This window comes from Aphis gossypii, chromosome 1, assembly GCF_020184175.1.
Source record: "Aphis gossypii isolate Hap1 chromosome 1, ASM2018417v2, whole genome shotgun sequence".
In the NCBI taxonomy this organism is placed as follows: Eukaryota; Metazoa; Arthropoda; class Insecta; order Hemiptera; family Aphididae; genus Aphis; species Aphis gossypii.
This window is the reverse complement of record NC_065530.1, coordinates 75,660,329-75,678,624: the sequence shown is the minus strand read 5'-3', so window position 1 is coordinate 75,678,624 and position 18,296 is coordinate 75,660,329. Positions and strand designations below refer to the sequence as shown.

The 18,296-nt window shown below is 26.2% G+C and overlaps 2 protein-coding genes across 2 annotated transcripts in view; both read right to left on the bottom strand.

The window, feature by feature from the left end:
• The window catches only part of LOC114123894 (two pore potassium channel protein sup-9-like), a 71,826-nt gene that overhangs the window by 51,732 nt on the left and 1,798 nt on the right, over positions 1 to 18,296 (bottom strand). The window lies entirely within an intron of this gene.
• LOC126555195 (uncharacterized) lies at positions 7,914 to 8,756 on the bottom strand. The gene has a single exon (XM_050210177.1). It carries the CDS (start codon positions 8,754 to 8,756, stop codon positions 7,914 to 7,916), a length of 843 nt encoding a protein of 280 aa, XP_050066134.1.

Below are 18,296 nucleotides of genomic sequence, written 5' to 3'. Positions count from 1 at the left end.
AAAAACATCGAAATATGATACCAGTAATATTATATAGGTACCTACGTATTACTTTTTAGTATTTTCTGTGATGTAAAATTGGTTAGACAATGTTTCGATACAAATTGGTATTGTCGAAAACTAGTTTTACATAAGTACAACCGTTTGTATTTTTACATTGAGTCAGAATACATACTACATAATTTTTAAATTGCTTAAACAAATATGGTTTTATATATGACATTATATCGTTTGTTCTCTTATATACTTGGGTACCGAAAAAAATCATATATTATTATTATTATTATTGTGGTTTTCACTGTTTTCTAACAATTTTGTGAAATACGTAAATAAAAAAGTAATAATAATAATAAACAAAAACAGAATAATATTAATAAAAGATATTCCACCTAGAGAAATTCTTGCATTACCCATATTACCTTAAAACGGTACTGTTAGGCGACTAAAATTATGTATATTTCAGCAAAAAATTATGTAATATACTTGCACTATACAGTTAGCTCCCGTTTCCTGGTGTAATGTCTTATTTATGAACCATCGAATAATTTGTGTACCTATTTATTCAACGTTATTATATACGTAACTTGAACGAATTTTTATTAATTCTATCCTGAAAATTTTAAATTCTAAGCAAAATAAAAAATACATTTTATTATAATATCTTTCCAACTCATTGGATAAAATATTAAATGCGCCATTTTATTGAACATAAAAGCATGATTCGAATTTTGTGGTGATCGTCAAATTTATAACCTTAGTATATGCGTAATTATATAAAACCGAAGGGATTTTACGCCGTAAACGTTGGTGGAAACCATTTTAACGTACAAAGTAAATGGTTACACATTGATGTCTATAGTGGTCCCATACCGCATGCTGGCCATCGGTTAGTAAGTGCGGCATTTCATAATGACAAGACGTATATGTATTTTAATATGATTAATTATATGTAATCATACTTAAATGTAGACAATGGTCGGAATGTTTTATAACCATACATTTGGGAATTTCAACGAATAATTTACAGAGTGATTCACCAAACAGACCAGAGCCACCATTTTATAATTTAATTATGCGTTATTAAGATTCTGATTTTTGAAATTTCGGACCATATTTATTCCATAGTTGTTTAACCTCGAATCACCATTGACTATATTATTTTCATTAAATAAACCTCAACCACTCGGAAACTATTCTATCGCACTTCGATTTAGATACAATATACAAACATTTGCTTTTGAAAATCAATATACAGTATAATATTTGTATCACTGTAATAGAAAACTACTTAAGTGTAATAAATATTTGAAAATATATATGGTTATGAAGTACAGGTTACCTACTTAAAAGAAATGTTGAATTTGAATAAATCAATAATTAAAGAATGAAATAGGATGAGCGGGCTTGGAAAATTATCCTGTATATATAATATTATAATCGCAATACAGACTCAGCAAAAACAAAAAACGTATTGTCGTATTCGTATATTAACGCCGAGTTCTGCGTTTCGAGTTCAATAAACACAATGTTATTAGTTTAGCGAGTGAGTGTTGTGGCACGCAACTGTAACACGGTGGTTAAAACTTAAAACTATACCCCGTTCTAAGTAAAACAACAATAATTATTATTACAGTTGCTCTACTTACTACTGTGTTCGGCTCGAATAAACCTAAATACAGCCTGCTGATTGAATACATTACTGCAGTACCATGTGTCGGTTTCAAATATATTATATTATTAATATACGTCATTATCCGTGCATTATTTATTAGTTGGGAAAAGCGTATGAAGGGTGATCCATTTAACGGTAAGACATTAATTATTTTAGAAGACACAAACGTTTTTGAAAATATTACTTTTACCTACATAATTTTATATCGTAACCACCTAATAACAACAATTTTGGATAAAAAATTAATTTTTTTATTGTTTTAAATTTGCATGTTTTCACTTATTTGAATGGTAAAATACATAAATAATTTTTTTTATTCTGAAACGTTATATCGTTCGAAATATTTTGATCCATAAAAATCAAAATTTTAAAAAGTACCTAGTTATGGTTAGTTTAAGTATTTCGAGTTATATTTTTTGAAGTACCGCTGTATCACTCCACTTCGATCATCAATAATTTCAAAAGGAATATTTTCAAAACGACAGTAGTTTTTTTTAAAAAATGAGTGTCTTACGCCCGGCATAGATATATTAGTCAGAAATACCTATTAATTTTATAATTATATATATATATGTTCATTTATTTCGTTGAATAGAATCACTGTGATAAAAATCGTTTAATATCGAAGAAAAGGCCTTCGATTTGTCATATCTGACGAACTAGACGAATAAATATTTTATAATAACGGTGTACTATAACTGGGTAGGTAAAATGACGAATGCCAACATATATCTATGTTTTTATTTTGTTAACCTGAGCGAAAATTCTGCAAATGTACTGTTTCATATTTTGTCGAGTCGTAACTTGTAGATGTTATAAAATAACACAGCGGGCATCGTATATAAATACATTTAACGGTAGATCTATCTCGTCCTATAAGAGATTTGATCTAGGGTTGAGTTAACCAAGTCTAATATCTACCATACACAATATAATTCCAATCCATTATGTTAAGACTGCACTTGTTTGAAATCCCCGATTCGTTTCCAATTGAACCACGGCAGTACAAATACCTTAAAAGCACAGTGCACACACAACATCTGTTGTAATACAAAATAACAACTATCATTTATCCGCAATCCGTAATCGAAATTATGTCCACAAACACTATAAATAATATCAACTATAAAATAACATAATAACACTCAATATATATTATACAATTTTACAACACCGTAGAATAAAACAACGAGTGTAATTATTATCTTCGAGATCGTAAATAGATACTGGTGAATATTATAAACCGCTCAATGAAATTTTCAAACTTAAGAGTAAAATTAAAATAAATAATAAAAATTTAAAATTAAAACATACATTATATTGTTTTGTATATATTTTGGCATCATGATTTTACTCTGGTTTTTACTCTCGAGTTAATTGTTATTATATTATATGCTCTTTCAAAAACTATGTACTACGTCACTATGATCTAAACATGACGTCTACACAGTATATACTTTTTTAGTGTTTGGTATAAATTCGTAATACCGCGATATTTTAAATAAAACATGTTATTACATTTCTTTATGCATATCTTATAAGCATTTGATATGGGTGCTAAAATATTAAAATCATATTTTTGAAAAGTGTGATTTTATTATGCACATCCATTTTGATAAACTATGCTTAAAAACCATGCTTAGATACATATTTTATCTTTTTATAAATTATCGTTTCACATAAATGATATGAAAACCCATTAGACGTAATAGTTTGATAAACGTTCTTTCAAAAATGATACTTTATAATAAATTGAACGAAAAAAAAAATAAATGATTTTTCAGTCTTTGATTACCATACTTCATTATTAAACACAAAGGCTATGTACAACGAATTAATTAGTTATAGTCCAGCTAAAATGTTAAGTCGATTTTAACCTTTTAACTTAATGATATTTTATTTTTGTTTTTTATGAAAATTACTTTTAACTTAACTTAATTGTATACACATTTAAACCTAGTAAATAATGAGTTAATTTTAAATTTACTTCCAACTTTTAATAAATTATGTTGACAATCTCAATAAATGTAGTTTCTCGCAAGTTACATAGCTACCTTTTTCATAACAAAAAATCATGTTAACACAAAAATGAATAATGCATTTTAAATTAAAATTAAATTATTTCACTTATTAAGATAATGTAATGAACTATTAACATTTAACTTAACATAACTAAATTATAATGATTTATTAAATTGACTTTCTTTGAAATTAAATGCCCGATGTAAATTATTCTAAAAGAAATATTTATAATCTTAATTATTTTAAATAATTATCTTAACGAGAAATACGTAAAAAAAAAAATACAAACATTTCAAATTATAAATGAGATATAAATAAGGAAATGAATTTTAAAACAAGACAGCTAAATGGTGATAAAAAATAAATAAAAATAGATATTTTATTACAATAGAAATTTTAAATACAAAAACTCAGAAAATTAGTTCTATTGTTTAGTCATAAATCTTACTATTTTAGACATATTTACTTTAAATGGCTTTAAATATTTATTATACATATGTATGAATGACTAACCTAACCTACTAATAAATTTTCATGCCCAGCATCTTTATTAAATTTTAAATTGTAATTTTTTAAAAATAACTGAAAATGATAAAAATATTTTGAAAATTTAAACACGTCTAGAGAATTCTTTTATAAATATTTGGTTAACATTTCAAGTATACCGTAATTAATTTTAAATCAATAAATTAATTTTGTCGAATCTATTTTTCTGAAAAAAAAAAAAATTATTTTTTTAATTCAAATTTTGTTCTGGAGTTGTGAGTATTTTTAAAAATATTAAGCTATTTTAATTTTTACCGTACAAGAGTACAAGCTAAATCCAATTTTTTATCAAAAGTCATCTCCGTGTTTGAAGATTGAAACATTTTTAAGTGTTAAAAGTTTGAATGGAGTGCAGGCAAAAAATACACATAATTATAAGACCAAAAAAATGGAAGAAAGAAATCGACTACTATATCGTACAGTAGAGGTTGAGTGTAATTGAGTAGACAACTGTAATCGATAAGTTAAATATTAATTTAATGGTAAATTATTTCATTTGAAAATGATTCTGAGTGAAAGCTGTAGTTCGATGACATTATATAGTTTATTAAAATTTTTATATTAGTAGTAAAATATACTGAACTATTTTTATTCTAGTAAAAAATAACTTATCTTAATATCTTGCTTTAAATGTTTAAGCTTAAGATATTTAAATTACACATATCATTCATTTTTGTCTACAAAATAGTTTTTTTATTCTATTATATTAAGGTTTTAGTTAAATTTTGGGTGTGAATTTTAAAAATGTTCAAATTTGTGAATTCATGAACGAAAAATTTATAAAAAAAGAAAAAGTATTACATTTTCAAACATATTTTTGAAAAAACAAAAATTTCAAAATTCACTATTGAAAAAAAAATAATTAGAACATTTTAAGTATCTATAGTTATTTATTTTTAATCAAATTGGTATTGTCGACAACTAGTTTTACATAAGTACAACCGTTTGTATTTTTACAGCGTGTACATACTACGTAATCTTTAAATTGCTTAAAAAATATGGTTTTTAAATAAATTCAAACATGTTTAATCTGTATAATTTATATTGTAATTGTTTAATTTATTTTATAAATATATATATTGTATTTTTCAACCGAATAGAATTCTAAATAGAAAATATATTATTTTTTTGTGATTTAAAAATCGATTTCAGTTAAATTGTAATATAATATAATAAACTTTTTGAAGCATAAACAAGTAATTTATTTAATTTTTTTTATAAAAAAAATGACCTGTTCTTATACCATACTTAACAAAAAAATCAATTCTTCAAATAAATATTCTTATTAAGAGCTCTTCAATATGAAAATATGAACAGTAAAGTAAATATAAGTTAAATGATTTGTATCTCATGATATATTTTTATATTTTATTTAACATTTTGTTCTTTATTATTTCTTAACTTTGCTTATTGAAATTGTAACATTTATATTGATTTATATTGATGTGCAAAAACCAAACACACGCGTGAGTTTATTTATAATAAAATGAATTTGAAAAACTAAATATTAATTATACGTACAGTGATTAAACTAAAAAGAAAAATATATAAAGTCGTCTTTGAACTTAATATAAATAAACATTTGAATTGAATAAAAAGATATACAAATATTTGTAAAATTAAAAAAAGAAAAGAAAAAAACATTTTTGTATTTAAACAACAATTTTACTGCTTTGAATAGGTACGTTTGAAAAAAAGACAAACTATAAAACCAAGTTTTACATTTTCAAACATTTTAAATCATTAAATATTTTTCTGACAAAAACCCATATATTTTAACGTCACATATTTTATAATTGTTTTAAATAACATAAATACACAGAATTAATGAGTTATGAAAAAATAGTAAACAACAACTTTGCTGTATTATAATGTACCACCTCGAAGAAATTATAACATTGGCTAGAGCAGGCCTTATCCAAAACAAATAGCGTAAGACGTATTATAATGTAGGGTACATTTTTGTCTTCTTGTTTCACTCTCGGGAATAATTTTTGCACAATGCACGGTAACCATCAAAATATTCGGGATATTAAACCATAATTTACGAATACTAGCGAAATGAATAATTCCAAGAGACCGCAGACCTGGCTCTATATTTATATACAATATATAATATGTGTATATAATATATATATATATATATATAGAAGCTGAATATTGAAACACCGAAGCGCAAACATAAATCCACTTACACGTATGCACGATATACGTCTATATATATACACACACACCGAGGTCCGATCAAAGTTGTAATTTCATATTGTATATCGCAGAAAACACGGACCACGCGTGTGTATTATTTGTGGGCGCGAGCACATATACATAGAGATCCGGAAAGAGGGTTTGAAAATCCACTACGTGATACATTATATATATTAATGCACCCTGTCCTCTGATGATGGACGAGTCGTCGACTCTTTTGTTTGGACAAACTATATATATATATAATATATCACATCCATGATTTTTATTTTTTTTTTATCATCCGCCCCACACTAATATACACACCAAACACTGTAGAAATTAAATAATAATAATAATAAAAAAATAAACTAAAAAAACGATTTTTCACCCAGGTAATTCACCTCGGAGTTTCCATAACGACGGGGAGAATATTGAATGTTCGGTTTGGCGAATCATCGTGCGCGCACAATAGAGATCAATCGATGTTGTGGTTTTGTCTCTATAGCTCAAGTGTTTTCATCTTTGAACCATACTAGAGAATTTTTTTTATATTCATTATTATTATTCTACCCGAGAGGTCGATTAGTACAAGTCGTCGTCTTCGCCCTTGTTGAGTGCGTGTTTTTTTTTCTATTTTTATTTCCATCTACCATTGAACATTTGTCAAAACAGAATCTTTAACTAAACAAAAGACTTTTTCAGCGGAACGTTTTAAATTTAAAAACAACATTAATATTCTTAATTCTGTTTTGTGTTTTGGTTTTATTGTAGTTTTATAAAAGTGGCCCAGTTTTTAATTACAACGGAAAACCATTAAACTTTAGACATCCAGTAGATCAACATATATATATAAATAACTAGCTGACCCGACACGGCGTTGCCCGTGTGTTACTTTCTTTTTTTGCATTTTCGTATGCCGTGTGTTAATTTTTAATTTAATCTTATTGATAGTGCTAATATTACGTCGAATTCACGACGAAAGATTTGTAATGTGGCAGTTTTTGTGCCTACGTATTTTAAAAAATTCTCTGAACAGAACCGTCACCCTGGTGATAGGGCGTTGTGAATAAAAAATAATTAAATAAAACATATATAATGATTTAAAAGTAAGTAGTTATAGTTTTAACTGTTATAGTTTTATTTAATTATTTTTATTCACAACGCCCTATCACCAGGGTGACGGTTCTGTCATGATTTAAAAGTAAGTAATCGCTTTATTGTTAATCATGTGAATCATAATTATTATTATTATCATTGTAGTACTTTGTGGTATACGATGTTTCTTGTTTGATTACCTGGCGCATAGATAAACAAATCTGATGGTTTTCCAACACGGGAACAGGCAACATACAATTGACCATGTGAGAAACATGGGTTTTCTAGATTAATACCACAAACACTTAATGATTGCCCCTGTGACTTGTTTATAGTCATAGCAAAAGCAAGACGCACTGGAAACTGTAGTCGTTTAAACTCAAATGGCACATCAGTCGGAATAATTGGGATGCGCGGTATGAGAATCTTCTCCTTTATACTTTCCTTTGAGTATAGTTGCTTCTATCACATTGTTTAGTAATTTTTTTATCGCTAACCGTGTACCGTTGCAAAGACGCGGTTGGTTGATATTTCGCAACATTATAACCACCGATCCAACCTTTAATTGAAGATTGTGAGGTGGCAATCCTGGCAAATCCAGCGAGTTTAAAAATTCCGGTGGATAGTTGACTACATCATCTTGATTAGTAGCCGAATCAACTGATTTATATATCATCAATTCGCCTGTAATTTGTTCTTGAATTTTGAAATTTAATTCATTTACATCTATGTTTTTTGCAGCCAGTATAGCTCGTTCGCTCAACCAATCATGGTTTCTGTAATTTTGAGAAACATCTGGAAACACCTTCTGAATAAGTTCATCTTTTGATCGAGTTAACTGACAAAAACTTAGAGGAAAGTTAATGCAGCCAGTCAACATGTCTATAGGAAATTTGCCATTACCAATGTCAATGAGTTGTTTAGAGAATATGTTTCCAGATTGGTCATTTTGCAACTCCACACGCATATTCTTGCTTAAATGAAGTACTTTGACATGTTTCCACAAACTGGAGGACTTTAGACATGCATTGAGTTCATCAGCTGGCGTTGATCGTGGAATCACCGGCAATGTTTGACGAAAATCTCCTGCTAATAAAATCATTGCACCACCAAATCGGTTATTATTGCTCCGTAGATCTTTTAAGGTTCTGTCCAAAGCCTCCAAAGATTTTTTATGTGCCATCGTGCATTCATCCCAAACAATCAATTTACATTGCTGCAAAACCTTTGCCATTGCAGAGTTCTTCGAAACGTTGCAGGTTGGAGTTTCATTGCTATGCATATTTAATGGCAATTTTAGTGCTGAATGGGCTGTTCGACCACCTTCAAGCAAAGTTGCTGCGATTTCCGACGAAGCGAGTGCAAGTGCAATTTTATTTTGTGAGCGAATTGTTGAAACAGTGGAAGATTTGTTTGAATTAATTCTTTCAAATCGTTGAGATCATACAGTCTTTCTCGATGCAACTCTTGGTTAAAAGCGTCATGCATTGGACGATTGGGCGCGGTCAGGCCTAATTGAATTAATAGTTTGTTTGACATTATCAAGCACATGTCCTCAATTGAAATCAATGCTTCATTGTAAATTTCTTCACTGATTTGTATATTTGGATTTCCCATTCTATTCTGTATTTGATACAAAATATCATCACACATATAATCTTTGTACTTGATCCACAAATCAATTGGGTTTGATGGGAAGCATGTAGATATGATTATAGAAAACAATGTTCGTATTTGATGAGCGTGTGTGATGATATTACAGCATCATTGAGAGTTTGATCCCAATGAGCGTCATTTTCAAGCAATTGCAAACGTTGACAGGCTTCTCTGTAGGATACACACAATTCACCATCAACAGTTCGTAACTGTTGGAATGATGTTGGGCCACGTACATTGACTAATAGCAGTCGTAAGTAAAAACATTCATCATTGCTTGGATGTACTGAATAAATCCGGCCAATCGCATCGGTGGAATATACATCTGTATATCCTGGAACTGGTTTTCTTGTTTCCGTCGTATAAATCTCCTTGAGGATTGATTCCAGGTATAATATTTTGGCATTTCAGAATATAGCAATGTTTGTGCGAAATCATCGTTTTGGCATGTCTCAAAAAAACTGGTTAATGTAGTAGATGGTGGTGAGCAGCTCTTTGTACTGCGTTCTGTGCTGTAAAATACACTCTTTGTCCATTTTCTAAATGCACAGCTAAGTGAACAACAGAAGGGTGTCTCTCATGAATAGGAAAAGAAAATATTCGCCAAACTGCTTCATTACTACTGACATAGCGGCCCATTTGGTATTGGGTAACTTCATCATTGGAATTCTCTGCACCAATTCCAAAAAAAAATAAATATATTTGATCTTAAAAAGTATATATTTAGTTTTAACTAATATCTATCAAATATAAAATATAATAAAAGTGTCACTGAAACTGAAACACCATATAATATGATGACTAAGTGATATATTTCGTAATGATTAAGAAATTGAAGATTAGTGACACATCTTAACTTTGGTGACAGAAAATTTTGTTCGCTAAAATAATTATGAGTAACTGCTATAATACATACCTTGAAAGTTGGCATAAAATTTTCCCGAACTACATTTGTTGCCCCAAATGAAGTCATTTGAAAGCAATTGTTATATGTTGGATATTTGTCAAAAAGTGTATAGAATCTGTTCCTATTCCTGAAACCAATGAGTACAATGGTTCTGGTGGTGGATCCAATGGTATCAATTTCACTTTACCATTTGCGCAACACAATCCATTGGCTTCGTTTTTGTATTTTAATGCCTTACAGTGTGAGCAAACCGAGTTCATAGAACCAATAACAACACATTGGTAGTTACTGTAGTCAATTGACACATCGTAACTAAAAGCAGCTCGATTCAAACTTGCTCGCGCTTCACGCGTTTGTGAATTAGATCGGTAATTAGCTTGGTTTGTAGCATTTCTGGTTCTTCTACCTAAATTGCTTCGTCTTATAGGAGGCATATCAAATATAAATTATTTTTTCACTAATCACGAACTAAACAAACACTAACTAACTAAACACTCTGCACAAAACACGATTGTTGGTTGCCATGGATACGATCAGTATTATATTATAAATATTATAGGAAGGGCTATTTTAAAAAGAAAAGGGCTATTTTTAGGGTTTTCCAGCAATAATTCTAATTTTTCTAGCCGTAAAAACCATCCTTGGACTTCAACGAACATTTGCGAACATTTGCGTTGTTTGTATGTCTATTTGCATGCATTTTTAAAAACATTTTAAATAAATGATTTATTTTATTTAAATGGTTGCCATTGACTACCAAAAATAATTTAGTTGACTATTTGCTGGATAGATGGCGCCTCTGTAATTTCATCACCACCTCGTCATATTTCTCTAATCCGATAACTTTCTCAAATTTTTCGTCCGTAAGAACCTTCTCCTGACAATTACGACCCAAACAAAAAAAGAATGAGCGAAATCGGTCCAGGCGTTGTTGAGTTATGCGCTTACCAAATTTTGCGATTCATTTTTATATATAAGACAAGATAGATGCATGGCCAATTATAGATATTGTGACTGTATCACACTAAAATATTGAGAATTATATTAGTTCTGCTGGTTACGAATATTTAAAGTGATATTATTTTCACTTTGCAAACATATAATAAGTCCAAAACTCAATTTAAAATATATTTATTAGTCATAGTTAATATTACGTGATGAAAAAATAAATATATATTTAAAACTCAAAAATATAAAACACAAGAAACATTATATTGTTTACTTGAAAAAATATTATGGTTCAAACTTCCAATTATTTACTTAGTGAAACTTTTAGTGGAATTTAGTTTAGTTCTATAGTTAACCATAATAATTTGATGGATCTATTGAAGTTTTACTATAAACAAAGAATTTATATGGTATATATTGTGAATTGTGATTCACACAAGTATATAAAGTGTATATAATACACTTATTATCGAAAATGTTTAACTATTTTGTAAACAATAGTTTTGAATAGCAGTTATATTTTTTATAATTTGTCATTATAATTTTTTAAGTTTTTACTATTTTGAGTTATAAGTGAAATTTAAGTTTTATGTTTAAAGCAGATTATCTTTAGAAGTACTTCGATACATAACAACCTAATTTCGAACTATTAGTTAATTAGTTATAACTTAGACGTATTCAAAGTTTATATGAGTAGAGCAATGGGCTAACATTTTGTGAGATGTACATTGTCTCTGAACTATTTACTACGCTCATTATGACTTTAAATACTTGTAACTAGTTAACTATTTGTTAGGTTCAATTTTTATGTATTATAGTCGCTAAAAGTACAAGGTGTTAAAAATTATACCATAAATAGGTGCTATGTTTATCTGACATTATTAATAACTGAATTTATTTATAACTTTTTTTTTTAATTTAATATATTGGATAATCATAATTTAATTTCACTGCAATACTTAAAAACATTTATTTTACTGTAATCATACTTAATATCTAATTATTTTAAGTAACTATAACCTATAGAAACTACAAAATGTTTTCACTATTTTATGTCTAGTTTAATTATAATAATATGTAGAATGTAGATTATAATCATAATAAAATATTGAAAATGCGTTCAAACCAATCAAATTATTATTCCATGTAATATTTCAAATAATTTAATTAGTCCTCGTTGACTTAATTAGTATTAAGTACAGTAATTTTTAACAATGATATTTTTTCATAACGTCAATTATAAGTTTTTATATTTATAAATAATGATCATTACTATTTTTTTTTATGTATTAAATATTTCCTAATTTAACATAAAAAATGTATTAAAAAAAATAACTTTAAAATATTGTTTTTCATTTAACATACATTAATTTTCAATGCAATAAACTAGGTATATCATATCATATTTATTTTGAATACTGAAATTTTAATATTCATCACAACTTTTTTCTTCAATGTTTTTATAATTATTGATACGTTTAGTATATACATTTCCTATAAACATTTAATTATATTTTTGTATGATAAACATGTAGCTAAGTACAGTCATATATAAATATATGTAAATGTTTAGTATAATAATTAGTATTAAATATATAGTATAATAACTTTTAATATTAAAAGTAAAATAATATTGAGATTAACTAAAGGTTTTACTTTTAATATTAAGTAGTTTTTTACCTAAATTAAATTTTTTAATTAACTTTAAAAAGGATGATTAAATAAAAACACGAATTTTCGAACTATATAACGGTCAATGGAGGTATATAAAATATATTTTGATTACGATCAGTACGAATATAATCTTGTATTACGTAATGCATAGGCGTTTTACTAAGTTATAAAAACCATCAGATACCTAGTTATTAGTTAAAATTATGGCATAGTATAATATATATATAATCAATAAATCATATTTACAACGAGTTATAAATTATCAACAACGCTAATCAGTCTATCTATGTACTTGTATGTTTACAAAATTAAATGATGGAAAAATAAATCAATATAGATTTGGTGTTATGGGGAATCTTCATCAAAATAGGCAACGTGGGGCAGTTGGGGATTAAATTCAAACTAGAAAATCAGAATTAGGTCAGGTAATTAATTACACATTAAAAACATATCTAGAAGGTGAAGATCTTGCAGAAAAACCATTTATATTTCTGAAAATAAATGGTTTTGCTCAGCATTGTTGGTGGCGTTGGTGCAAAATCTAATGTCTTTAATTTAGGAACACATATATTATTCAGAATATAATGAGTGTAAAATTAGACTTATTGCTATAAAATTAATGATAAATCATTTAGTATATGTATTTTACGTATACATATAAAGTACGAATAGTGTCATACAAAATTTTAGCAGAGTATTACGATAACTATAAAAATTATGTTTTGAACGTAATTTTTTATTTTACTTTTTTTATGATATTAGTACCTATACGCACAAGATCAAGATATCGCCCGAGTTCTATATTTTAATTAATTGTACTATTCTTAGGATATAAGTTATGTTTTCTTGTTATAAATAAATATTAGGTACTATATCATTGTTAAATTATATCAATATGAATAATATTTTCAATAAATTAATTGTATTATACATTTGCAACAAAAACCAGCTATTTTGAGTTTTAACATTTTTAAAAATAGGTAGTTTTTTGTTTTTTTTTTTCACTTAATATGTATTTATTCATTATGCAAAACAGAGTTTTTGGCTATTATTTATATATATACATATTATTATATAATATTTTTGATTGCATACCTACTCAATTAATATGCTATTATGTTAAATGTAAAACATGTTCATGTATTTATAAAATTATATCATAAATATAACACATAGATATTATTATAATGGTTTTTATAAATTTATTTACCAAAAAAATATATAGGTATAATAGGTATATATTATTAAGATAATTATCACTTTTATGGATTTATTTTATTACTTCAGTACTATTATAAGACCACTTGATTGAGTTCTTAAATTTAGGTGTAAAGTGAAAAATGCGTGAATATTAATCACTTGTTTCCGGCTAATTAATCAGAATTCAAGGATGAGATATTTTTAAATGACATCGAGTGTACTTGTTCGTTGAGGATCTGCAAAAAGGCGAATGAAAAATTTTTGTTTAACGACTTTTCTAAGTGCACTCCAGATTGTCTGCTCTACGTGTTTTCATAATCGACAAAACGATTTTTATTGGTCTTTAAAATAACTTGAAACATTACAGAAATTAATAATACATTTTACATTTCATAAAAAATTACTGATGCGTTTCGTTAACTTTTTTAAAAGAAATATAAAAAAAGAGATATTGACCTACTGTATATTAGTTTTTAGTGTATATTGTCTTTAAATAGGTCACTGTAAAATATATGTTAAATTTGAATTCAATAATAAATCATAGCATAGAAAATATGAAAATATGATAATGAATAGTGATAGTGTTTATAAGATTAATTTTTTAAGGTATATTTAAAAAAAATATATTATTATTTTCTATTAGTATTGATCTAATTTTTGCCAAAAACATATCATCTATTATATTGTTATATTTAATAAGTCAAACCCGCGTACTTTAAAACAGTTAAAACAATGAGACTAGGGTTATAATATTATTATTATTAATTTATTTATTTACAAACTAGAGGTTAATATAATTCACAAGAGTTACATAAAATATAGTATATCTAAGTTGGTATAACATAATATGTTATATTATACCCAGCTTAACAATTTTTTTTAAAAAATAATTAATAATAATGCAAATAATAAAATGAACAATATACAAAAATTAATGCGCATACAGATAATATGCATAAAAATGATAATAGTATTATTATTAGTAGAGAAATAAGTATGAGTGATCATTGCCAAGGCTTATCATTCTATCAATTATCAAATTACTACCATAATTTATTTGTAATATATGTAGTGATAGTAAGGAGGTTAAACGATCGGGTAAGTCGAGCAGGAACTTATGAAATATAAATAGCTTAAAATTAGTCTATTTTGAAAATATATTTGTGTATAGAAAATAATAATATATGTAACAACAAAAGGTTTTAAGATTAATATTTTTTAAATTACAGTAAATCATAACTAAAACCAGATTGGTGTAAGTTGTTGGTAATTTATTATTTTTTGTTTAAATATATAATTTTATCATAATTAGAATAAAAAAAAATAAGATTCAATTCAACTCGTGTATTTTTGATAAATGAATTAACTTTCTGAAAAAAAAAATGTTATATTTTCAAGTTTTTTACTGGCATTTGTTTTTATTAATATTAATAATCTAAAAACTAATATGACTATAATTATTTTAAAAGAAGCTAAAATTTTTTGAACATCTAAAATTAAATTAAAATATTAATATTTTATAAAAAAATTCAAGTTTCTACTGTTTTTAAATGTTTAATCAATTCATCTAATTATATCTAAAGTTGGTTTCACGCAAATATTCGTATTTCCGCTATCTTAAGTATATGATATTTTATCACTAGGTACATGGTTATCTTTAAAAAATAGTTGTTAAGTAAATTAAAACATTTTTTTACTTTTGATTTCAAAATATTTTATTTATTGATAGTTTTTGTTTTTCTCAATTATTTTGAAAGTTACCAAGAGGTTTTACTTTTGTCTTAACCTAACTTTTAAAAATACTAGATTTAGTTTTTTGTTAACAAAAACTACATTCATGGATTAAAATTGAACCATTTTTAATGTTTTGAAAAAAAAATGAAAAAAACATATCACTGTAAAACAAATACATTCATTGGTACGCTCATAATTTAATATTCATTTTTTAATAAATTATAGTTGATAATTACGTTTTCAATCATATTTATTTTACTTTTTATGGTGCTGTTTGTAGAGACTTATTCTTGACTTTTAGAATTTTTAAAGTTAAAAATTCTATAGCCCATAATATTACATATTTCTGCAATATCTAATGAAATATTTAAGATATTTAAACTAATAATGCAAAATGTTAGGTATCTACCCTTATTAACTTTGTTATGAATGTTATAACAGTTTTAATACAGGTTTGTAATGTATTGCAAATTAGTAAATTATAAAATTTTATTTAATTATATTTGTTTATCAGAAACTTACTTTCAATAAGGGGTAATTGTTTAATTTTTACAATATTAAGTTATTAAAAAAAGACAAAGGTAGTAGGTGTACGATGTACCTATATAAGAAAATAATAAATATTAAAAATACAAACTTTTTAGTTTTTATAAACCTGCAAATTTTTTGTTTCCAATTGAATAGTTGCTTTTCATTTTTCTTCGTTTCTTCTCTTAAAACCTGCAGTATCTACCTGTATTTATACACCATAGAAGATACGAAAGAGTGAAATTTAATTTATAGTATAGGCAACTACAATACTTTTTAAAATTAAGAGAAAAGAACTATAAAAAAATGATAATTGTTTCTACTTATATATTTCCATCATACAATTTTTAACTAGTTAAAATTTAGGCACACATTTTTAAAGTTAAAAATTAACACCAAAACTATTAAATACTTTTAAAAATGTGATGTATATCGCATTATGGTCACCTGTGCATTTTGTGGTATTATTATAATTATACATTATGTGACATATGAAATTACGCTGTATGCTGCTTACGTTTCAATGATTGTACATAGAAAATTATTTGTTTATCAAAGATATTGTTTAATCAAGGTTTTGTTTACTTAAGCTTGATAATTTTAAAAATAACTCAAATTTATATCTAAAAATATAGCACACAATAATGTACCTAACATATTTGTATGTAGATAATTTCAACAGTTTTTATTAATTATAGATCATTAAAGAGTACTACAAAAACACTGTGGCTTTTGTTTTGGCTGTTTTCAACAAGCATAAAAATCTATTGTGTACCTACGCTCTATTGTATGATTAATTCTTATATTATCAAAACTTTTTCTAAAAACTGTAATTAAAATATATAAAATTTGGTTAACTGAAAGTGTATGTTACTGTTTAAGAAGTTTTACTATAGTAAGGATAAAAATGTAAAAGCAGTACTTTTAAAAAACAAAAAAAAAAATTCGGTTACCGTTCACGTATTTGAATAAAAAACTATATATTAAATATATGTCAAAAAAAATAAATAAATAAATAAATACACTACAAGTCAATGTAGAAATGTCTATACCTGATTTGTTGATAAAACAGAATAATAATAATAAAACAAAAAACTATAACTTTTAGTGTAAAAAACTAAGAGGATGTTAATAATTATTATATAATATATCATAAATTTTATGAATATACCTATTATACATCCTATAGGTATTATATGACCTATGTCCTATACATTAATAATTTAAATACTAGTCCAAATATCCATTTTATGTTACAATGCACTTTTATTGTCGAACATTACGAAAAATGTTTCTGCCGCTTTTCGTGATAAAAACAAAATAATATATGTGCACTGTCCTATTGATGGCATGTTAAGATAACCTGACTAACAAGATACGTAAACAAAATTATAAATATTACCTCTGTGAGTATATTGTATATTATATAGATATTATTTAACCTTCCCGTACTTAATACCATTTATTATCACCTATAAATTATATAAATTGTACCTATACCGTATAAATTATTACAAATTGTTGTTTTCTAAAAAGAAGAGAAAATCATAATGCCCATCGAACAATACTACTGCAAAGATGTAAAATCGACCAAGTATACATTGATTACGGTTTGCAGTAGATATTTTATCATATTAATGGTGACGGGAATGGTTTTATTTCGATTTTTTTTTTTTGTATTTTTTTTTTTGACGTTGGACTCACGGTGAACGCCTTTCATGCTACAACCTTTCAATAATAATAATACACCAATTACATTTCACAGCATGCCTTCTTGTGTAATTTAATATGATATTAATACACCGCGGTGTCGGTGGTCAATGGGTTAAGAATAAGGGGTGGCCGTGTAATATGTATTATTATTGTTAAGCCCAATTTTACGCGGTCCTAGCTATAAGTTCCATCGACAGCTATGATATTGTCAGCCTGTATTTTACACACACCTAACCTCAAATAAAACTATACCGACCACGGGATAGACTCCATTTTATTAATCAATTTATTATATTATACTCGTGTGTTTGCAAGTATAATATTAAAACCAAAAATACGTATTAAATATGGCTTAGTAAATATGTTTGTTCTGTTAAAATATTAATAATATTACCGAATTGTGTGTTATTAACT

What these genes read in the sequence shown, in the direction of transcription:
- LOC126555195 (XM_050210177.1), bottom strand. Translation starts at nt 8,756, where the DNA reads ATGGCAAAGGTTTTGCAGCAATGTAAATTGATTGTTTGGGATGAATGC.